The sequence below is a fragment of the Salmo trutta genome, chromosome 12, assembly GCF_901001165.1.
Source record: "Salmo trutta chromosome 12, fSalTru1.1, whole genome shotgun sequence".
NCBI classification, from domain to species: domain Eukaryota; kingdom Metazoa; phylum Chordata; class Actinopteri; order Salmoniformes; family Salmonidae; genus Salmo; species Salmo trutta.
The window spans coordinates 80,951,698-80,975,927 of record NC_042968.1 but is presented as its reverse complement, the minus strand read 5'-3'; the positions used below and the strand labels follow the sequence as shown (position 1 = coordinate 80,975,927).

Genomic DNA, 24,230 nt, shown 5'->3' with positions numbered 1-24,230 from the left:
CAATCAGTATGTCAAACAAAGCTCTTAACTCTGCCTGAAAATATGGAATGCCATGCGGTACACAGGACGCACCGCAGCCTAGTGCGGTTCCCCTAAGGTAGCGTTGCTAACTGCTCCATTGACAACAAATGAGTTCCAAGGCAAAGACGTTGATGTATCGATCGGGTGGACATGAGGCGTTCATTTCTATTCAGTTGACTCGCCATAAATTCGGCGTCTGAACTGTGCGTACATTGGCTAACCTCTCCCGTCGTATATAAATATAATATGCTCTCTCTTTCCCATTGTGTCATACGTGGGCATTTGATCTACTAGGCTACACAACTTCATCTGTCAGAGTGACTGTGCACGTTCCTTTGTTTGCAAAAGTAGCCAATAAGGTTGACTTTCCTCTAAATAAACATTATCTTCTCCCAGATCAGCGTAGGCTACACGTCAGCCCACTACAACCACAGTGCGATTAATTACATGATTTAAATAGTTAGGCTACTTTAACTATTTACTTTACAAAAATAAAGTTTTGGAGAGCGAATGAAATGTCGAAAAAAGTGGCAGTAGTTACCGGTGCCAATAAAGGCACAGGATTTGCGATTGTGAGGGAGCTTTGCAAGGCAAAATTTACCGGGGATGTTATTCTTACTGCTCGAAATGAGAAACTTGGAAATGAGGCAGTGAAGATGCTAAAGTCCGAAGGATTTGAAGTTGCTTACCACCACCTTGATCTCTGCGACCAGGGCAGCGCCAAGCAACTGAGTAACTTTCTGCAGAAGACGTATGGCGGATTGGATGTGCTTATTAACAACGCGGGAATGTCCTTTAAAAGTTCCGTACGGTAGCCTATTCTACTATGTTGGCGCAACATGCTATGCAATTTTGTTTGGCGGCTTTGCTAGGATAGCCGATTGTTACATTGGGGGGGTTGATTAATCTTGCCCGGGCGCCCGTTTAGGCGTACAGCGGGTGAAACTTGATTGCGTTCTATTTGGAACCAGGCTGCCTCCCAGACGTGAGCCAGTTGCCCCGCTCTATCCAACAGCGAAGTCTGCTCATAACAAAAGTTATGTAATTTAAACAGATGTCATAATTAGTAGAATTCGGTGTTTTCACATTTAAAATTGATTCATTTTGATATAAACGCTTTATCTGCCTTCGAAATGAAAACTAGTTAGAACATTCAAACATTTTATTTTATGGAAAAGAGATGTTTCTGGATGACACAATGACCAAGCAGCACAGATTGCTGTTAATTTGAGAAGGGCGCTATTCCTTTCCTGCTTTCGCCCGAGGCCGTGACTGGTTTTTGACCGGTTCAATCCGGGCAAGTATAAAAGATCTCCCTCACTCCAGATAGCGAGAGGTTTGTGGGCGGATCTTGTGCCACAGCTTGGTCTCATAGGCTAGACGTAACATAGTATGATATGTTACTTTTGGTATGGTTACATGAGACAGATAGGCCGCTGTGCCCCTCGGGAGCTAAGGCACTGCATCTCAGTGCAAGAGGCGTCACCACAGTCCCTGGGCTGGCGTGGTTACAAGTGGTCTGGGGTTGTGAGACTGGTTGGACATACTGCCAAATTCTCTAAAATGTCATTGGCTTATGGTAGAGAAATTCATATACAATTATCTGGCAACAGCTCTGGTGGACATTCCTGCAGTCAGCATGCCAATTGCACACTCCCTTAAAATTTGAGACGTCTGTGGCATTGTGTTGTGTGACAAAACTGCACATTTTAAAGTGGCCTTTTATTGTCGCCAGCACAAGGTGCACCTGTGACCATGCTGTTTAATCAGATTCTTGGTATGCCACACCTGTCAGGTGGACGGACTATCTTGGCAAAGGATAAATAGTCACTAACAAGGATGTAAACACATTTGTGCACAACATTTTTGAGAAATAAGCTTTTTGTGGATATGGAACATTTCTGGGATTTTTTATTTCACCTTTATTTAACCAGGTAGGCAAGTTGAGAACAAGTTCTCATTTACAACTGCGACCTGGCCAAGATAAAGCAAAGCAGTTCGACACATATAACAACACAGAGTTACACATGGAGTAAAACAAACATAGTCAATAATACAGTAGAAAAATAAGTCTATATACAATGTGAGCAAATGAGGTGAGATAAGGGAGGTAAAGGCAATAAATAGGCCATGGTGGTGATGTAAATACAATATAGCAATTAAAACACTAGAGTGGTACATTTGACAGTAGATGAGTGTGCAAAGTAGAAATACTGGGGTGCAAAGGAGCAAAATAAATACATTAGGGGAAGAGGTAGTTGTCTGGGCTATTTATAGATGGGCTATGTACAGGTGCAGTGATCTGTGAGCTGCTCTGACAGCTGGTGCTTAAAGCTAGTGAGGGAGGTAAGTGTTTCCAGTTTCAGAGATTTTTGTAGTTCGTTCCAGTCATTGGCAGCCGAGAACTGGAAGGAGAGGCGGCCAAAGGAGGAATTGGCTTTGGGGGTGACAAGGGAGATATACCCGCTGGAACGCGTGCTACGGGTGGGTGCAGCTATGGTGACCAGCGAGCAGAGATAAGGTGGGACTTTACCTAGCATGGTCTTGTAGATGACCTGGAGCCAGTGGGTTTGGCGATGAGTATGAAGCGAGGGCCAGCCAACGAGAGCGTACAGGTCGCAGTGGTGGGTAGTATATGGGGCTTTGGTGACAAAACGGATGGCAACGTGATAGACTGCATCCAATTTGTTGAGTAGGGTGTTGGAGGCTATTTTGTAAATGACATCGCCAAAGTCTAGGATCGGTAAGATGGTCAGTTTAACGAGGGTATGTTTGGCAGCATGAGTGAAGGATGCTTTGTTGCGAAATAGAAAGCCAATTCTAGATTTAACTTTGGATTGGAGATGTTTTATGCGAGTCTGGAAGGAGAGTTTACAGTTTAACCAGACACCTAGGTATTTGTAGTTATCCACATATTCTAAGTCAGAACCGTCCAGAGTAGTGATGCTGGATGGGCGGGCAGATGCAGGCAGCGATCGGTTGAAGAGCATGCATTTAGTTTTACTTGTATTTAAGAGCAGTTGGAGGCCACGGAAGGAGAGTTGTATGGCATTGAAGCTTGTCTGGAGGGTTGTTAACACAGTGTCCAAAGAAGGGCCAGAAGTAAACAGAATGGTGTCGTCTGCGTAGAGGTGGATCAGAGAATCACCAGCAGCAAGAGCAACATCATTGATATATACAGAGAAGAGAGTCGGCCCAAAAATTGAACCCTGTGGCACCCCCATAGAGACTGCCAGAGGCCCGGACAACAGGCCCTCAGATTTGACACACAGAACTCTGTCGGAGAAGTAGTTGGTGAACCAGTCGAGGCAATCATTTGAGAAACCAAGGCTGTTGAGTCTGCCGATGAGGATGTGGTGATTGACAGAGTCGAAAGCCTTGGCCAGGTCAATGAATACGGCTGCACAGTACTGTTTCTTATTGATGGCGGTTAAGATATCGTTTAGGACCTTGAGCGTGGCTGAGGTGCACCCATGACCAGCTCTGAAACCAGATTGCATAACGGAGAAGGTACGGTGGGATTCGAAATGGCCGGTGATCTGTTTGTTAACTTGGCTTTCGAAGACCTTAGAAAGGCAGGGTTGGATAGATATAGGTCTGTAGCATTTATGGTCAAGAGTGTCCCCCCCTTTGAAGAGGGGGATGACCGCAGCTGCTTTCCAATCTTTGGGAATCTCAAATGACACGAGAGGTTGAACAGGCTAGTAATAGGGGTTGCAACAATTTCGGCAGATAATTTTAGAAAGAAAGGGTCCAGATTGTCTAGCCCAGCTGATTTGTGGGGGTCCAGATTTTGCAGCTCTTTAAGAACATCAGCTGACTGGATTTGGGAGAAGGAGAAATGGGGAAGGCTTGGGCGAGTTGCTGTGGGTGGTGCAGTGCTGTTGACCGGGGTAGGGGTGGCCAGGTGGAAAGCATGGCCAGCCGTAGAAAAATGCTTATTGAAATTCTCAATTATAGTGGATTTATCAGTGGTGACAGAGTTTCCTATCCTCAGTGCAGTGGGCAGCCGGGAGGAGGTGCTCTTATTCTCCATGGGCTTTACAGTGTCCCAGAACTTTTTTGAGTTTGTGTTGCAGGAAGTAAATTTCTGCTTGAAAAAGCTAGCCTTGGCTTTTCTAACTGCCTGTGTATATTGGTTTCTAACTTCCCTAAAAAGTTGCATTTCACGGGGGCTGTTCAATGCTAATGCAGAACGCCACATGATGTTTTTGTGTTGGTTAAGGGCAGTCAGGTCTGGAGAGAACCAAGGGCTATATCTGTTCCTGGTTCTAAATTTCTCGAATGGGGCAGGCTTATTTTAGATGGTGAGGAAGGCATTTAAAAAAAATAACCAGGCATCCTCTACCGACGGGATGAGGTCGATATCCTTCCAGGATACCCGGGCCAGGTCGATTAGAAAGGCCTGCTCGCTGAAGTGTTTCAGGGAGTGTTTGATAGTGATGAGTGGAGGTCGTTTGACCGCTGACCCATTACGGATGCAGGCAATGAGGCAGTGATCGCTGAGATCTTGGTTGAAAACAGCAGAGGTGTATTTAGAGGGCAGGTTGGTTAGGATGATATCTATGAGGGTGCCCGTGTTTACGGCATTGGGATTGTACCTGGTAGGTTCATTGATCATTTGTGTGAGATTGAGGGCATCAAGCTTAGATTGTAGGATGGCCGGGGTGTTAAGTATGTCACAGTTTAGGTCACCTAGCAGCACGAGCTCTGAAGATAGATGGGGGGCAATCAGTTCACATATGGTATCCAGAGCACAGCTGGGGGCAGAGGGTGGTCTATAACAGGCGGCAACAGTGAGAGACTTGTTTTTAGAGAGGTGGATTTTTAAAAGTAGAAGTTCAAATTGTTTGGGTGTAGACCTGGATAGTAGGACAGAACTCTGCAGGCTATCTCTGCGGTAGATTGCAACACCGCCCCCTTTGGCCGTTCTATCTTGTCTGAAAATGTTGTAGTTAGGGATGGAGATTTCTGAGTTATTGGTGGTCTTCCTAAGCCAGGATTCAGACACGGCTAAGACATCCGGGTTGGCAGAGTGTGCTAAAGCAGTGAATAAAACAAACTTAGGGAGGAGGCTTCTAATGTTAACATGCATGAAACCAAGGTTTTTACGATTACAGAAGTCATCAAAAGAGAGTGCCTGGGGAATAGGAGTGGAGCTAGGCACTGCAGGGCCTGGATTCACCTCTACATCACCAGAGGAACAGAGGAGGAGTAGGATAAGGGTACGGCTAAAAGCCATGAGAATTGTACGTCTAGGACGTCCGGAACAGAGAATAAAAGGAGCAGGTTTCTGGGGGCAATAAAATAGATTCAAGGTATAGTGTACAGACAAAGGTATGGTAGGATGTGAATACAGTGGAGGTAAACCTAGGCATTGAGTGATGATGAAAGAGATATTGTCTCTAGAAACATCATTGAAACCAGGTAATGTCATCGCATGTGTGGGTGGTGGAACTGAAGGGTTGGATAAGGTATAATGAGCAGGGCTAGAGGCTCTACAGTGAAATAAGCCAATAAACACGAACCAGAACAGTAATGGACAAGGCATATTGACATTAAGGAGAGGCATGCTTAGCTGAGTGATCATAAGGGTCCAGTGAGTAGTGAGGTTGGTCGGGGTCACGGCGATTCAGACAGCTAGCCGAGCCATGGGTAGCAAGCTAGCAGAAGATGGAGGTCTGTTTTTTAGCCACCCCGTGCGTTTCCGCTGGTAGATTAGTGGGTTCTGTGTGGTAGAGGGGATCAATCCAATTGTCAAAATAGTTATAGTTATAGTGGCCCAAGAAGATTGTTCGATAGACCTGTTCAGATAGCAACCGATATGCTCAAGACAGCTAACGATTAGCGGGCCGCAGTTAGCAGATGGGCGTTCAGGTTACGTCGCGATGGAGGGGCCAGTTGAATAACTCCCTCGGGCAGATAACGTCGGAATTCCAGTTGTGAAGGCAGGTGGGGCTCCGCATCGGCAGTAAAACGGGTCCGGATAGGTGATTGTAGCCCAGGAGTAGCTGATGGAACTCTTCAGCTGGCTAGCTCTGGGATAATTGGTGTTTGCTCCAGAATTGACGTTAGCCAATAGTCACTTGGATAGCAGCTAGTTGGCTGCAAGATCCAGGTGTAAATGTCCAGAGCTTGCGGTAGAAATTCGAGGATATGGAGAGAAAATTGGTCCGGCACCACATTTGGTGAGGTGGGTTGCAGGAAAGTGTTTTGAAGTTGAGTTTCTAGAAAAAATATACAAAAAGATATGCGAAGGAAAAGACATAAAATACATACACACGGTATGTTACAGTTCATGAAACATGGGACCAACGCTTTACATGTTGCGTTTATATTCTGCTCAAAAAAATAAAGTGAACACTTAAACAACACAATGTAACTCCAAGTCAATCACACTTCTGTGAAATCAAACTGTCCACTTAGGAAGCAACACTGATTGACAATACATTTCACATGCTGTTGTGCAAATGGAATAGACAACAGGTGGAAATTATAGGCAATAAGCAAGACACCCCCAATAAAGGAGTGGTTCTGCAGGTGGAGACCACAGACCACTTCTCAGTTCCTATGCTTCCTGGCTGATGTTTTGGTCACTTTTGAATGCTGGCGGTGCTTTCACTCTAGTGGTAGCATGAGACGGAGTCTACAACCCACACAAGTGGCTCAGGTAGTGCAGCTCATCCAGGATGGCACATCAATGCGAGCTGTGACAAGAAGGTTTGCTGTGTCTGTCAGCGTAGTGTCCAGAGCATGGAGGCGCTACCAGGAGACAGGCCAGTACATCAGGAGACGTGGAGGAGGCCGTAGGAGGGCAACAACCCAGCAGCAGGACCGCTACCTCCGCCTTTGTGCAAGGAGGAGCACTGCCAGAGCCCTGCAAAATGACCTCCAGCATGCCACAAATGTGCATGTGTCTGCTCAAACGGTCAGAAACAGACTCCATGAGGGTGGTATGAGGGCCCGACATCCACAGGTGGGGGTTGTGCTTACAGCCCAACATCGTGCAGGACGTTTGGCATTTGCCAGAGAACACCAAGATCGGCAAATTCGCCACTGGCGCCCTGTGCTCTTCACAGATGAAAGCAGGTTCACACTGAGCAAGTGACAGACGTGACAGAGTCTGGAGACTCTGTGGAGAACGTTCTGCTGCCTGCAACATCCTCCAGCATGACTGGTTTGGTGGTGGGTCAGTAACGGTGTGGGGTGGCATTTCTTTGGGGGGCCGCACAGCCCTCCATGTGCTCGCCAGAGGTAGCCTGACTGCCATTAGGTACCGAGATGAGATCGGCGTTGTAGGGAGGTCATACATTGATTATTTTTGTGTGATTTTGTTGTCAGCACATTCAAATATGTAAAGAAAAAAGTATTTAATAAGATTATTTCTTTCATTCAGATCTAGGATGTGTTGTTTAAGTGTTCCCTTTATTTTTTTGAGCAGTGTATTTTTGTTCACTATAAATGGGGTGTCTCGGATTTACGTACAGCATAATACAAAATGCTCTGAGGCCAGGTTGTGTGCCATGTTTAGCAACAATCAGCCAGCCAACTGTTCAGTTTAAACTGCCTAGCAACAATAGTAGGGTTAGTTGATTGCAACTTATGTGTAACATGAATGATAGTCATATGTATCAGTGTGATTGCATTTGAAAATGATGCTCTGAAAATATGATGGGTGAGGGTGACGCTATATTGACACAGCCCCCCCCCCATCCCCCACTCTGTTTCTCTCCCCCTCTCTTGTACAAAGCAATAATTGATCATCACATTTTTTCCCTAGATGATGCGACTGAGCCTTTTGGGGAACAGGCTGAGGTGACCATGCGCACCAACTTTTGGGGCACCCTGTGGGTGTGCCATGCTCTCCTACCCCTCCTCAGACCAAATGCCAGAGTGGTGAATGTCTCCAGCTTTGTTAGCAAGAAGGCTCTTGATACATGCAGCCCTCAACTACAAGCCAAGTATGATCTTCATTCTGTATCTAAAACCTCATTCATCCTTAACTTAATTCTGAATTGTAATCTACTGAGGGAGAAATATACACTGATATCATTATACATCCCTCCAGCCGCAGACCTGACCTTCTTGAAGGAAAGCCCTTTTCATCCCTTTCATAGCTGCTGTCGCATTAGCAGAAATGAAGACCATTGTACTTAAGGCCACAACAGCAAAATTTGAAAATCAAATCAAAGTGTATGATGTCAATTGCAATTCTAGTACACACAAATGCTACTACAGATCATAGACAATATTTAGAAATGAAACCATTAGTGATCATTACATGCAGTCATAAACTACTGTATTACAAGGTCTTTTTTCTGTGGTGTCTTGAAGGTTCCGTGATACTGAGCTCTCTGAGGAGGAGCTGTGCTTGCTGATGGGGCAGTTTGTTATTGCTGCTCAGCAGGGAAACCATCAGGCCCAGGGGTGGCCAAACACAGCCTATGGCACAACAAAGGTAGGGTTCTGTCTGTCCACACAACTATTAAGGGGAAAGGGCAAATGCGACCCACCGCCTCAATTTGGTCTTATGTAGCGAAATTGTGTTTTTGGATAAAAGTAGAGACTCGGAGCTCCAAAATGGTATGTCATACACTGCAGTTGAGGAAAAATTGGTAAAGTAATTCTGCTTCGAAAGTTGATAGACTTGTAACCTCACTTTTGAGAAAATGGCCCTTGAATGTGTTGGTTAACCTACTGGAGAGCTCTTCTTTGTCTACACCTATTCAGCATCATTCACACCCACTTAAGCCTTAGCCTCACCCATCTCTTTAAGGATTCACATGGGAGGCCATGTGCTAAACAGAGTGAGTTAGGTAGTGTAGTAAACAACCAAAGATTTCATGACTAAAAGTGGTGAAAGTAGTAGCCTACAATATGAAAAAACTCCAGGTAAAAATGCACTTGATCTTGGCCTATATTCTAATCTGACTTTGAAAGTGTCCAGATAAAGTATTGTATAAATATTGTTAGATGATGTTTACCCATGCACTTGTCTAAATTGATGAGTCATGTGAAATAAATGTTATAACCACCCCCCCCCCCAGCCACATCTAGCTAAGTGGATGGGTCACTATTGTTAGACATGTACACATGTTCATGAAATACAATAGACGGCCGTAATTACACCCAGACACACCTGGCTAACTGGATGGGTCATGTAATCATTCTCTTATGAAGTGGAGTCTTTTGTTTAGACATGTAGCTTGCTAGCTAGCTAGCTAAACAATGAACCATAATCCCAACCCATAGCTGCAGTACAGATGGATTGTCATAGCTAGCCACTATGCATGAAATACTGGAGTATGAATCTGCAGGTAGCTAAAGCTAACCAACTAGGTTCAATGGTAGCTAGCTAACATTACGCTATAACTAACAATGCAATATAACTAACAATGGCTTTCTGTGATACGAATAATATTACTATACAGATCATACACGTAAAGTTAGCTAGCAAGCAAGTTAACATTCGCTAGTTAGTCAACAGTACGCTTTAACTTGCAATGAAAACGACTTTGACAAAATGAGAAACATCTAATATCTGAAAATATAGCTAGACTCTTACCATATACATGGATGAACGCTTCACGGCAGTGTCTTTTCCGTTTGGTTTGTTGCTAGCTACAGCTTGTTTTGCCCGTTGTTGTGTCAAGTCATTCCGGTTCACACTGACCTTTTGCAGAAAAGTAGTCCATCACAACTTATCCCACTAATCTTTGTCGATAGCTCCTGCTAAATCCTGGGCAGTGACGTTATTGAGAGCAGTAGCAACACTTTTGCAGGTCTCCATGGCTAACGTTGTATCTTTCAAAAACGCAGTGGTAGCAAGGATTATCTACACGTACTGAGAAGCTCATGTTATAGACAGAAGCATGCTACATGGCAGACCAATCAGAACTCAACTCTCGGCATGTCCAGCCCATCCATTATCTCAGCTAATCATGGCTAGCGGGAAGGTTCCTGTATTTTTCCGTGGCTCAACCAACAAGGCTCATAATTTAACATTTGTATTCAAATTTACAGATGGCATACACGTTTCTTATTAAGGCACATGAAAGTTCACATATTCCAAAAAGGCATAAAAAAAATACATTTTATTTTATTTATTTTTTATCTCGAATGCCTCTCCTGTGAAGTAGTGACTTGTGACATACACCTAGCTTCTTGAAACAGGTCACAAATGGCAGATTTATCATACTGTTTTTTTCACCTCTGTTTAGATTGGAGTGACTGTGCTGTCCAGGATTCAGGCTCATATTCTGACTAAGACCCGGGCAGCTGATGGAATCCTGCTCAACGCCTGCTGCCCTGGCTGGGTCCGCACTGACATGGCAGGCCCCAAGGCCCTCAAGAGCCCTGAGGAAGGAGCACAGACTCCTATCTATCTGGCACTTCTTCCTGAAGGGGCGAAGGAGCCACATGGACAGTTGGTGTGGGACAAGACCGTTCAGGAATGGTAGAGTGGAGGCAGCATGAAGTTTACCTCATCTCAATCAGAGACTTGAGGAAAATTGCACAAAAAGGTTCCGCCAAATTCACATAACAAAAAACACATTGCAACAGAGGGTTGTGGAGATATCTTTTTTTCATTATATGATTTAATGTGATTAATTTACATAAATAACGCTCTGGAGTACTTTCATTGTATTGAAGGCCTGTTATTCTTTCAAAAAGTTCAATGATGTAAAGAAATAAAATAGATTGATAATAATGTCTGAGACAGTGATTTACTGGAAACTCTTGTTCAAAGTTGTAACTTTGTTTATTGAATTGAGCCTCTAGGGCATAGTTCCCCAACTGGCGGCCTGATTTTTATTTGGCCCCAACAGTTTTATTTGTTATTGCACTGAGAAGAGGGAAATGTGAAAAGAAGTGTGGCGCAGGTGTCTGCAAGCACAAAGACTCTCACATGCACTCAACCTTGAGTGAGAGCCAGCCCTACCACATTGACCTGACATAGCATAACAATTTCATTCAAGCTGCCTGTTGAGATGGTGACATATTCAGAGTGTGAATTAAGGCATGAGCCCCCCTAAATGCAACAAAAACAAACATAATAATGCTAATTTAACCATTATCCTATTGGTATTAAATGCAATGTGCACTGCTACAGTGGTAAATATTAAAATAAAAACATATTCCAAATTAAACAAACACCCCCACCTCTGTGTCCATAGCCGCAGGAAGTAGGGGTGCTGTAGCACCCCGTGATAAATTTAAATAATATAGCCAAAATTAGGCTATTAAAAAATAATTTCCCCCTACATTAAATTACTCCTGTCCGAACAGACATAAATAAAATATTTTTAAATACTACACCAGAGAGCATCATTTTGCTGGAGGATCAATAGCTTATAAAAAATTGCTGTGGATTAAGTTTCATCACAACCACTTGCAGTCGGGAAGGATGCAATTTGGGCAGCATGCGTGCCAAATATAGAACAGCTTGTTACGTTGTAGCCATTGATATAATCCATAGAAGGACTTCAGAACCTCTAACCCTGGCACTTTGAATGTTAAATTCATGGGTTCAGTAGCAATGGCTGCCAGTCCTGACTTGAATGGGAACTGCCTATCTATGGGATATACAGTATTCTACTGTACAGTCGTGGCCAAAAGTTTTGAGAATGACACAAATATTAATTTTCACAAAGTTTACTGCTTCAGTGTCTTTAGATATTTTTGTCAGATGTTACTATGGAATACTGAAGTATAATTACAAGCTTTTCATTAGTGTCAAAGGCTTTTATTGACAATTACATGAAGTTGATGCAAAGAGTCACTATATTCAGTGTTAACCCTTCTTTTTCAAGACCTCTGCAATCCGCCCTGGCATGCTGTCAATTAACTTCTGGGCCACATCCTGACTAATGGCAGCCCATTCTTGCATAATCAATGCTTGGAGTTTGTCAGAATTTGTGGGTTTTTGTTTGTCCACCTGCCTCTTGAGGATTGACCACAAGTTCTCAATGGGATTAAGGTCTGGGGAGTTTCCTGGCTATTCCCAAAATATCGATGTTTTGTTCCCCGAGCCACTTAGTTATCACTTTTGCCTTATGGAAAGGTGCTCCATCATGCTGGAAAAGACATTGTTCGTCACCAACTGTTCCTGGATGGTTGGGAGAAGTTGCTCTCGGAGGATGTGTTGGTACCATTCTTTATTCATGGCTGTGTTCTTAGGCAAAATTGGGAGTGAGCCCACTCCCTTGGCTGAGAAGCAACCCCACACATGAATGGTCTCAGGATTCTTTACTGTTGGCATGACACAGGACTGATGGTAGCGCTCACCTTGTCTTCTCTGAACAAGCTTTTTTCCAGATGCCCCAAACAATCGGAAAGGGGATTCATCAGAGAAAATGACGATCCCTGTACCTTTTGCAGAATATCAGTCTGTCCCTGATGTTTTTCCTGGAGAGAAGTGGCTTCTTTGCTGCCCTTCTTGACACCAGGCCATCCTCCAAAAGTCTTCGCCTCACTGTGCGTGCAGATGCACTCACACCTGCTTGCTGCCATTCCTGAGCAAGCTCTGTACTGGTGGTGCCCCGATCCCGCAGCTGAATCAACTTTAGGAGACGGTCCTGGCGCTTGCTGGACTTTCTTGGGCACCCTGAAGCCTTCTTCATAAAAATGTAACTGCTCTCCTTGAAGTTCTTGATGATCTGATAAATGGTTGATTTAGGTGCAATCTTACTGGCAGCAATATCCTTGCCTGTGAAGCCCTTTTTGTGCAAAGCAATGATGCCAGCACGTGTTTCCTTGCAGGTAACCATGATTGACAGAGTAAGAACAATGATTCCAAGTACCATCATCCTTTTGAAGCTTCCAGTCTGTTATTCAAACACAATCAGCATGACAGAGTGATCTCCAGCCTTGTCCTTGTCAACACTCACACCTGTGTTAACAAGAGAATCACTGACATGATGTCAGCTGGTCCTTTTGTGGTAGGGCGGAAATGCAGTGGAAATGTTTTGGGGGGATTCAGTTCATTTGCATGGCAAATAAGGACTTTGCAATGAATTGCAATTCATCTGATCACTCTTCATAACATTCTGGAGTATATGCAAATTGCCATCATACAAACTGAGGCAGCAGACTTTGTGAAAATTAATATTTGTGTCATTCTCAAATCTTTTGGCCATGACTGTATTCTAGTCAATGCCACGCCGACATTGCTCATCCTAATATTTATTCTTAATTCAATTTTTTTACTTTTAGATGTGTTAGATACCACTGCACTGTTGGAGCTAGGAACAAGCATTTCGCTACACCCTTTGATGGCACCCTGGAGAAGTGTGCCCTTCACTGATGAATCCCGGTTTCAACTGTACCGGGCAGATGGCAGACAGTGTGTGTGGTGCCATGTGGGCAGGCAGTTTGATGATGTCAACGTTGTGAACAGAGTGCCACATGGTGGCAGTGCGGTTATGGTATGGGCAGGCATAAGCTACGGACAACGAGCACAATAGTATTTTATCGATGGCAATTGGAATGCACAGAGATACGGTGACGAGATCCTGAGGCCCAATGTCATGCCATTCATCCACCGCCATCACCTCATGTTTCCACGTGATTATGGATGGCCCCATGTCGCAAGGATCTGTATACAATTACTGAAAGCTGAAAATGTCCCAGTTCTTCCATGGCCTGCATACTCACCAGACAAGTCACCCATTGTGCATGTTTAGGATGCTCTGGATCGACGTGTACGACAGTGTGTTCCAGTTCCCGCCAATATCCAGCAATTTCGCACAGCCATTGAAAAGGAGTGGGACAACATGCATGAAACAAAATGTTGGTTACACCATATACTGACTGGTTTTCTGATCCACGTCCCTACTTGTGTTTTAAGGTATCTTTGACCAACAGATGCATATCTATATTCCCAGTCACGAGAAATCTATAGATTAGGGCCTAATGAATTTAAAACATTTTTTAAATAATTTAAATTGACTGATTTCCTTATGTGAACTGTAACTTAGTAAAATATAAAAAATTGTTATATGTTACGTTTATATTTTTGTTTGGTGTAATTCTAAATATAGCATCAACATTTTGAAAATCGGATTTCCACCTGATTGTCTGCAGCCGGCTCTGATCGTAGTGTAGGTCTAATGAAACAGGCAGGGAGAGCTGTTAGCTCATCTGTGGTGTTCGGCAAACCCTCAATTTGCTAGCCCATAGCTCTACATGACATCGACTGTGCCACAAATTCATGCTGAAGTAGCAAAGTTGATATCCACATTTAAAAACACAGGGTAGCTACAGTTATTGTTATGTGGTCTTAAACATTATTTTGAGTTAATAGGGGGAGTACAAGGGGAAGGTCCTGTGAAAATATTTTTAACGTTGGGGGGTTTAATGACACCAAGAGTTGGGCCAGCCCCCCTTCCCCAAGTAAATTTTGAATTGTCCCTAATTGTCTATCTCATGGTTCAGCTGTCGGAGATGTTAGCACTAAATTACTCATGGCATTGCATGCATAGGCCTATAGGCTTAGGCGTCCACTGTATGATAATATAAAAAATATATATTTAGATATGTCAGCGGCATGTTACAACACACCAACATGCATTTCTTTATCCTTGTAAGACAGGATACTGCGTCTGCTATACAAATATACACGTACAGAAGGAGGCTAATTCATTTTTTTTATTATCAGAATTTAAAAAAATAAAGATTAGCATTATATTGTTTGATTATAGGAGTAACTCTGGTAAGCCTAAAACATTCTTCCTCACCTCAGGTTCAACTGCAAAAGGCCAATAATCAAATCAAATTTTATTTGTCACATACACGTTTAGCAGATGTTATTGCGGGTGTAGCAAAATGCTTGTGTTTCTAGCTCCAACACTGCAGTAATATCTAACAATTCACAACAATACACACAACCTAAAAGTAAAATTATGGAATTAAGGAATAAATATTAGGATAGGCAATGTCGGAGTAGCATAGACTAAATACAGTAGAATATTATACAGTATATACATATGAGATGAGTAAAGCAAAAATATGTAAACATTATTAGTGACTAGTGTTCCATTATTAAAGTGGCCAGTGATTTCAAGTCTATGTACATAGGGCAGCAGCCACTAAGGTGCAGGGTTACGTAACCGGGTGGAAGCCGCCTAGCTATTTAACACTCTGATGGCCTTGAGATAGAAGCTGTTTTTCAGTCTCTCGGTGCCAGCTTTGATGCACCTGTACTGACCTCACCTTCTGGATGATAGTGGGGTGAACAGGCAGTGGCTCGAGTGGTTGTTGTCCTTGATTATCTTTTTGGCCTTCCTGTTTTATCAGGTGCTGTAGGTGTCCTGGAGAGCAGGTAGTTTGCCCCCGGTGATGCGTTGGGCAGAATGCACCACCCTCTGGAGAACCCTGCAGTTTCGGGTGGTGCAGTTGCCGTACCAGGCGGTGATACAGCCCGACAAGATGCTCTCAATTGTGCATCTGTAAAAGTTTGAGGGTTTTAGGTGCCAAGCTGTTGCACTGTTGCGCCTTCTTCACTGTCTGTGGACCATTTCAGATCGTCAGTGATGTGTACGCCAGGGAACTTGAAGCTTTTCACCTGCTCCACTGCAGTCCCTTCGACGTGGATAGGGGCGTGCACCCTCTGCTGTTTCCTGAAGTCCACGATCAGCTCCTTTGTTTTATTGACATTGAGTAAGAGGTCATTTTCCTGGCAGCACACTCCCAGGGCTATCACCTCCTCTCTGATGGCTGTCTCGTTATTGTTGGTAATCAGGCTGTGTTGTGTCGTCTGCAAACTTGATGATTGAGTTGGAGGCATGCGTGGCCACGCAGTCATGGGTGAACAGGGAGTACAGGAGGGGGTTGAGCACACACCCTTGTGGGGCCCCTGTGGAGGTGATCAGCAAAGTGGAGGTGTTGTTTCCTACCTTCACCACATGGTGGCAGCCTGTCAGTCCAGGACCCAGTTGCACAGGGCAGGGTTCAGACCCAGGGCCCCGAGCTTAGTGATGAGCTTGGAGGGTACTATGGTGTTGAAGGCTGAGCTATAGTCAATGAACAGTATTCTTACATAGGTATTCCTCTTGTCCAGATGGGATAGGGCAGTTTACAGTGCGATGGCGATTGCATCGTCTGTGGATCTATTGGGGCGGTAAGCAAATTGAAGTGCGTCTAGGGTGTCAGGTAAGGTAGAGGTGATATGATCCTTGACTGGCCTCTCAAAGCATTTCATGATGAAGTCATGAAGACCTTTGCTTTCTTGGGTACAGGAACAATGGTGGACATCTTGAAGAAAGTGGGGACAGCAGACATGGATAGGGAGAGATTGAATATGTGCGTAAACCCTCCAGCCAGCTGGTCTGCGCATGCTCTGAGGACGCAGCTAGGGATGCCGTCTGGACCGGCAGCATTGCGAGGGTTAACACGCTTAAATGTCTTACTCATGTCGGCCATGGAGAAGGAGAGCCCACAGTCTTTGGTGGCGGCCTGCGTCGGTGGCACTGTGCTATTCTCAAAGCGGGCGAAGAAGGTGTTTAGCTTGTACGGAAGCAAGACGTCGGTGTCCACGATGTGGCTGGTTTTCCCTTTGTAGTCTGTGATTGTCTGTATACCCTGCCACATACATCGTGTCTGAGCCGTTGAATTGGGACTCCACTTTGTCTCTATACTGACGTTTTGCCTTTTTGATTGCCTTACAGAGGGAATAACTACACTGTTTGTATTCGGTCATGTTTCCAGTCGCCTTGCCATGATTAAATGTGGTGGTACGTGCTTTCAGTTTTGCGCAAATTCTGCCATCAATACACAGTTTCTGGTTAGGGAAGGTTTTAATAGTCACAGTGAGTACAACATCTCCTATTCACTTCCTTATAAACTCGTTCATCGAGTCAGTGTATACGTCAATGTTATTGTCTGAGGCTATCCCAGTCCACGTGATCGAAGCAATCTTGAAGCGTGGAATCCGATTGGTCAGACCAGCATTGGATAGATCTAAGCACGGGCGCTTCCTGTTTTAGTTTCTGCCTATAAGAGGGGAACAACAAGATGGAGTCATGGTCAGATTTGCCAAAAGGAGGGCGGGGGAGGGCCTTGTATGCATCGCGGAAGTTCGAGTAACAGTGGTCGAGTGTGTTACTCGCTCGTGTACTGCAACCGATATGCTGATAGAATTTAGGTAGCCTTGTTCTCAGATTAGCTTTGTTAAAATCCCCAGCTACAATAAATGCAGCCTCAGGATATATGGTTTCTAGTTTGCATAAAGTCCAGTGAAGTTCCTTGATGGCCGTCTTGGTATCCGCTTGCGCGGGGATATACACGGCTGTGACAATAACCGAGGAGAGTTCTCTTGGGAGATAATAGGGTCGGCATTTGATTGTGAGGAATTCTAGGTCAGGTGAACAAAAGGATTTGAGTTCTTGTATGTTGTTACAATTACTTCATGAGTCGTTAATCATGAACATACACCCCCGCCCTTCTTCTTACCAGAGAGATGTTTGTTCCTGTCAGCGCGATGCACTGAAAATCCCGTTGGCTGTAAAGACTCCAACAGCATGTCCCCAGCTAGCGATGTCTCTGTGAAACAGAGTATGTTATAATCCTGGATATCTCTTTGGAAAGCAACTCTTGACCTAATTTCGTCGACTTTGTTAACTAGGGACTGGACATTAGCGAGTAATATACTCGGAAGCAGTGGGTGGTGTGCGCACAACCGAAGCCTCACTAGAAGACCGCTCCGGCACCCTCTCCTCCGACGGCGTTGTTTTGGGTCGGCCTCTGGAATCAGTTCAAATACCCTGGGAGGTGCAGACAAAGGATCCGCTTTGGGAAAGTTGTATTCATGGTCGCAGTGCTGGTTGTCCTGGTAACTTGACGTCTCTCCGATATCCAATAGTTCTTCCCGGCTATACGTAATAACACTTAAGGTTTTCTGGGCTAACAATGTAAGAAATAATACATTAAAAAAACTAAATACTGCACAGTTTCCTAAGGGCTTGAAGCGAAGCTGCCATCTCTATCGGCCCCATCTTGTCAAAGACTTGATAAGTGGTGTGATGCAGATACATTTATTCAAAAGAGAATAATGACAAAAATATTGAGAGGACGTTGATGCTATTGAACATTCATTATTTTAAGTAGTAAACCCAAACTAATCCCGTCTTAGCCTCTATATTTCCCAGGGAGCACAAATACTGCAACACAGTGACAATTAGTCAAGACTATTGACACACCCAGGACATGTCTAAAGAACATTTTTTTTAACTCCATAAAGCACTACATATATTTAAAATAAAATAAGAAAACATGAACAAATCACTAAACATAAACAAATTCTCTGCTGGGAAAAGCTAAATGAAAAATGCAGACTAGAGACACCACCCAAACACAATTATAATAGTACCCTTCGTAAATGAATGTCTTGACTACATCCTGATTTCCAAGGGACAAGCATTTTACACTAAACCAGCGGCATCAAAAAGGATCAGCCCCCATTTTGGATCTCTATGAGTACAAGGAAATACAATGGACAAGAAAATAGAGAGACGTGCAGTAATTCTAGCTACACTTGCAGGACTTAACAATCATATTGGACAACTGCTCCACCTGTGAAAAAAAAGTACATTCAATGGATTGACATTATAAATAAGTATTCAAACCCAGCAGCTGTGTTGACTATGATTTCAATTCGGTGAGGATGTTATGAGAGTTTAATTTGATACTTCTAACTATACAGTATTCACTAACCTTGTGTTGTCTCCCCACATAATAGATAATGGGTAGGGGCTCCAAGACCTGTGGAACACAGCAGGGTTGGGCAGAGGCTCCGGGGTTGTGGTGCTTATACAGAGCCAGTACCTGTAGTTGGGTAAACAACACTAGATATCTCACTGGACAGACCATCTCCCCCCGTGGCTATACAGCTTCTGAATACTGAACACCCCAACTGTACAGATTCTTTAAAGACAGTTAACAATAGGGACGTCTATAGAAACATGACTGGTAGCATTACCTGGGAATACTTGTTTTCTGTGTTCCATATATAGGTGCAGGGGCCGATGCAGTAGTTAGCAAAGTAGCCAGTGGGTTCATGGATCCACTTCCAGCCTAGGTCCTTACGGAAGTCAATGTAAAGTCTTCGCACACAGCAACTCTCCGATTTGCTGGGGGGATACACACCTAGGAGTTATACACCTTATTTCTTACAAACAGGGAGTTAACAGGGCGCTAACAGGGAGCTAACAGGGCGTTAAGAGGGTGTTAACAGGGCCTGTAAGTAGGTCTACAGTATATCTATCTGGCAAAAGAGATTAACTTTGTTGGTACACATTTAAGAGACATGAATTGATCGTTCTAAATGTGCTCTTGGGCCGTTGGAATAAAGGATAGTCTCACTCTGAGCAGATCTCTTCAGTAGTGGTTTGTCGTTTCTTCCGAGAGCTAAGCTGGCTGTGGCGTTCCACAGGAAGTGACATCAGTAAAATGTGAGGCTTTGATGGCATTTTCATGGCTAGTGTTTCTGTATCTCCCCTCAGCTTGTTCATCCCTATCGTATAAAACATTGACACCTGTCAGGCAAGAGATTCATAGTGGAGGTTTTGGCAGAAAACGTATGGCTTGAGTTGATTTCAATACAGTGAATGGAGTAAACTGCAAATACCTGATATTTCGAAGAGGAATTCCTCCATTTGTTTCCCACAATCACAAGGCAACTTCAGTTGGAATCCCTGCTCCTCTCCTGTAAAGTGTTGCAAAAATACTAATATAATGGTGTATCAAACTTATTTTTAAACCTGAAGGAATAGGTATACTGTTTTAGCTGTAAAAGTCTGTTGGACAGTTCTTTCACATGCTTTGTCACTTCAATCAGACACAGATTTGTAACAGGATATGATTGTCTGTATTGCAACATACTGTTTGTGTTATGTAATTATATCTACAACCCTAAAGGAAATTGTAACTTACCAGCCCCTTGCAGCCACTCATTCAGAGTCTGTGTAACATCAAAGGACACCCAGCGATTGGCCCATTCCTTGGAGACAAAATGGGACTTCAGGTAACGTGCCTTATCTCCAACTCCTCTGTAGAGTTCCAGCCTCTGCTCGTTGTCTTCGATCTTGCCACGGTTCTTGATGAGGAGACGGAGCTCAGCTTGAGAGAGCAGTCTATCAGTCCCCAATACTGACCGCATCTCAGACATGTTGAAGAGCATCTGGTGCTTACTGGTGTTCTCACCTTGGAAAGGAGAGTCAATATGATTTTTTGTACTTTCTACTACTGGACCGGTCAGTGCCGGAGAGGGGGTATAGAGAAAGAAAGAGAAACCGAAAGAGAAGCTGCATTTTACCATAGTACTGGTAATAAAACTATTGTGGATAGATTCTGTTATATAAAGGCACTCTCAGAGAGAGGCGAATGCAGTTTCAGGTTTGGCCTCAAATGCTATCTGCCGGAGCCAAAATTACCCCTGTGAGTCTGTAACAATAATTACACATTGACAGGGACGCTGAGGAAGTGAGGCTCTGCTCTGGAAGCTAGATCACACCATGCTGCTGTATTACAATAAACCAACGGCATCAAAAAGGATCTAATCAGAGGGCACGGTCCTGAGAGCTTCTGGCGCAAACCTAACCTGCTCAGAGTTTCTGCCTGAACAACAAGTTTACACTGTAGCGATGTATACTGTCTTTTAGACAAAAAGGGGGAAGGACCCAGCAAAGGGAAGGAAACATCTGGTAGGGAGAGGTAAAAGGTTGACGCAGGCCGTGGTTTTACATACAGCAGACAGGGCCATTGCAGTCAGTTCAGTAAACCAATGGAAGAAACACCCATTTTCAGTCAACAACCTTATCTAAAGGACATAATTATACAAATGTACATCCTAAAAATGATCCACCAACTGCAGTTTATGCATTTGCTCAGTCATAAACTAGAGCACCACTTCAAATGTATCTTATTCACGACATGCGACAAGGTTGAAATAGCCTTAATAATAATTTGCATGTCTACCAAAGCTCTCTGCATCATCCTGCGCGCCTCAATCCAGGGTGGTGAAAAGTTAGACAGATGCTACATGGTAGACAGAGATAGCAGACCTTTTATTTTCGAGGGCAGAACCTGAGTCATTTAACAGCACGTACTAAGTCAAGTGTTCCTTCCTGCCAGCTATTCAGATAACCAGAATAAGCACACAGTAATCAGTCAGAGGAAACCACTGGCCCCATCTTACCCTCCACATTGTAAGTGACAATATGGTGTAATGTTATTACACTCCAAATATGGGTGCGATGATCAAAGATTATGACAACAAGCAAAATATATACAATGCCTACTTTTTTGCATTGCTATGCAATTACCATGGTGAAGGCCTGTGGTTAGCTAGCTTGTTTATATCTTAAATCTACCTTTGAAGATCCCCCTACACACATCAACCATTTAACACGCCTATACTTGACTGAAGTGAGGCTAGAGAAGCATCCACTTTAACTTGACAAGCCAGAGCCTGTGTAAGCAGCAGGATGTGTGTGCATGTAGACAGCATGCATGGATATATCTACTCACTTTGTTTCATGTTGAACTTGTGGACCTCCTTTGCAAAGTATGCCTCCTCCTCTGCATCCTGATTAGGCGGTATGTACATTTGCACCTGCTCCTCACTCAGCTCCACTGTGCTGTTGTAGATGGACATCAGGGAAGCTGGGACCTCCTCAGTGTCTCCCTCCTGGTCAATCTCTGGCTCCTTGGGCAGCCGCAGCTTGCTCAGTATCTGTCCACGGATGGCCTCAATACGTTTCCTCTTCACCAGCTCCAAGTCCAGAGACTTACAGGTGGACATGGTGTCACTCCGGCACACATATTCCAGCATCAATAAGGCAGTCAGCATCAAACACACAGCCCTCATTGCACACTTTAAAGAGGAACAATGTCTATGACAGCAGGCTTTCAGAGTTGACTATTATGTGGATTTACTGTCCTGTTTGAGCCTGTTGCATGAGCTGATTTCAATGTACTTCTCCTGCTGCTGTCACAACAACCCAGGAGGCTTCAGTATCTCAAGTTGAGTTCCTCGGAGACTGGTGCTAGCTCTGGAGCCGAGGTCAGATCCCAGATGAGAACCACATAGAGTTCACCACCAAAAGAGCTCAGCCTAAACTGAGTCACTGTCTCGCTGGCATGGTGCCTCACAGACTCTCACAGTGCTCCCTAGAGGCAGTCTCAATTCATGAATGAATGAACTACAGCACATCACCACATTACTCCCCGTCCCTGGGACCCAATTTAAAATAACAAACAAGCTCTTAGGAGACCCTGTGTAAACTGAGATTTGGAAAGTAACAGAGGAATATCTCAATGAAAATTGTCAAGTTGTCTCAACTGTCTTCCCAACTCTCTATAAAAATGTATTTATGTTCAAATCAGTTAACAAATTGTTTTGGCAAATGTGACAGTCTCTTCCTACACCGTTATTGAATATAAGTTTTAGTCAGCTGACTCACTTCCTTCATCAGATAAACTGCTTCAGACTAAGCCAAAGCAAAGGGCAATATCATTAGTCTAGAAGAGCACAATATTGACAAATGTAAATGTCTAAACCAGTTCTACATAAATACATGCACGCAACATACCGTATTGCATAAAGCACAAGAAATGTTGTAAAAAAAACAACTTCCTTGCTTCAATTACTTAACCATTTCAAATGTTCCAAGACCGAGGCTGTGTCATTCACTAAATGCACTTTCCCATGCTAAACTTGAGAGAACACCCAAGACAGAGATCCACCACAAAAAAATGAAAGAGCAGAGTAGACATCATAACAGCGTCATCTAACTCACCCACAGTTACAGCTCAGGCCCGCCTCCTTCTCTTTCTCTAGTCTACTATATCCAGATTCAGTCAATCAAAACGTTTCAGACTAAAACAAAGAAATAAGAAAAAAACAACACACCGTAGAAAATCATCTACCCTATTAGACCCTAGAGTTGTTAGTTTTAGCAGTCATCATCAGCCACTGATCTTTTCATTCCAGTTCCTGTTGCTTTTCTGTCTAGTTCCTGTCCTCTTGCACTAAAACAGTAGGAAGCTCTAAGTCCAGGAAGTGTGCAGCATTGTGAAACATCTGCCATTTCAAAGTATAGGGTTGCTGTTTCACATGGAAGAACCTAAATCAAATTGTATTTGTCACATGCGCCGAATACAATAGGTGTAGACCTTACAGTGAAATGCTTACTTACACGCCCTTAACCAACAATGCAGTTAAGAAAAATACAAAAAAAAATAAAAGTAACAAACAATTAAAGAGCAGCAGTAAAATAACAATAGTGAGGCTATATATAAGGGGTACTGGTACAGAGTTAATGTGCAGGGGCACCGGTTAGTCGAGGTAATTTAGGTAATATGTACATAGAGGTGGAGTTAAAGTGACTATGCATAGATAATAAACAGAGCGTAGCAGCAATGTAAAAGAGGGGGGTCAATGCAAATAGTCTGAGTAGCCATTTGATTAGATGTTCAGGAGTAGAAACTGTTTATAAGCCTCTTGGACCTAGACTTGGCGCTCCGAGGATCACCGTGGCGGATGTGTTGTTACCTACCCTTACCCTCTGGGCGCGGCCCGTCAGGAAGTCCAGGATCCAGTTGCAGAGGGAGGTGTTTAGTCCCAGGGTCCTTAGCTTAGTGATGAGCTTTGAGGGCACTATGGTGTTGAACGCTGGCTGAGCTGTAGTCAATGAATAGCATTTTCACATAGGTGTTCCTTTTGTCCAGGTGTGAAAGGGCGTAGAAGAATAAACCCTTACTATTACAGACAGAAGCAACAATGCTAGGACCAATATGTACAGACAATAGTATAAAGATATATATCCCCAGATGGTGCAACATCATCTGTGGATCTGTTGGAGCGGTATACAAATTGGAGTGCGTCTAGGGTTTCTGGGATAATGGTGTTGATGTAAGCCATGACCAGCCTTTCAAAGCACTTCATAGCTACAGATGTGTGCTACCGGTCAGTAGTCATTTAGGCAGATTACCTTAGTGTTCTTGGGCACAGCGACTATGGTGGTCTGCTTGAAACATGTTGGCATTACAGACTCAGACAGGGAAGACACTTGCCAGTTGGTCAGCGCATGTTCGGAGTACACGTCCTGGTAATCCGTCTGGCCCTGCGGCCTTGTGAATGTTGACCTGTTTAAAGGTCTTACTCACATCAGCTACAGAGAGCGAGATCACAGTCGTCTGCAGCAGATGAT

General features: G+C 43.9%; 2 protein-coding genes across 3 annotated transcripts; one reads left to right on the top strand and one right to left on the bottom strand.

The window, feature by feature from the left end:
* Positions 1-399: 399 nt before the first annotated feature.
* Positions 400-10,732, top strand: LOC115204366 (carbonyl reductase [NADPH] 1-like). The gene is made up of 4 exons (XM_029769875.1): positions 400-822; positions 7,802-7,982; positions 8,356-8,479; positions 10,242-10,732. Exons 1-4 carry the CDS (start codon positions 537-539, stop codon positions 10,479-10,481), a joined length of 831 nt encoding a protein of 276 aa, XP_029625735.1. The 5' UTR covers positions 400-536; the 3' UTR covers positions 10,482-10,732.
* A 7,305-nt stretch (positions 10,733-18,037) lies between these two features.
* LOC115204365 (transforming growth factor beta-1 proprotein) lies at positions 18,038-23,020 on the bottom strand. 2 transcript variants are annotated; one of them, XM_029769872.1, is made up of 7 exons: positions 21,547-23,020; positions 19,951-20,220; positions 19,646-19,744; positions 19,381-19,531; positions 18,998-19,148; positions 18,733-18,843; positions 18,038-18,591 (listed from the first exon to the last, which is right to left on the bottom strand). In XM_029769872.1, exons 1-7 carry the CDS (start codon positions 21,884-21,886, stop codon positions 18,544-18,546), a joined length of 1,170 nt encoding a protein of 389 aa, XP_029625732.1. In that variant the 5' UTR covers positions 21,887-23,020; the 3' UTR covers positions 18,038-18,543. The 2 variants fall into 2 exon arrangements, with proteins under 2 accessions (XP_029625732.1, XP_029625733.1); XM_029769873.1 differs by having other exon boundaries at positions 19,646-19,723.
* Positions 23,021-24,230: the final 1,210 nt, after the last annotated feature.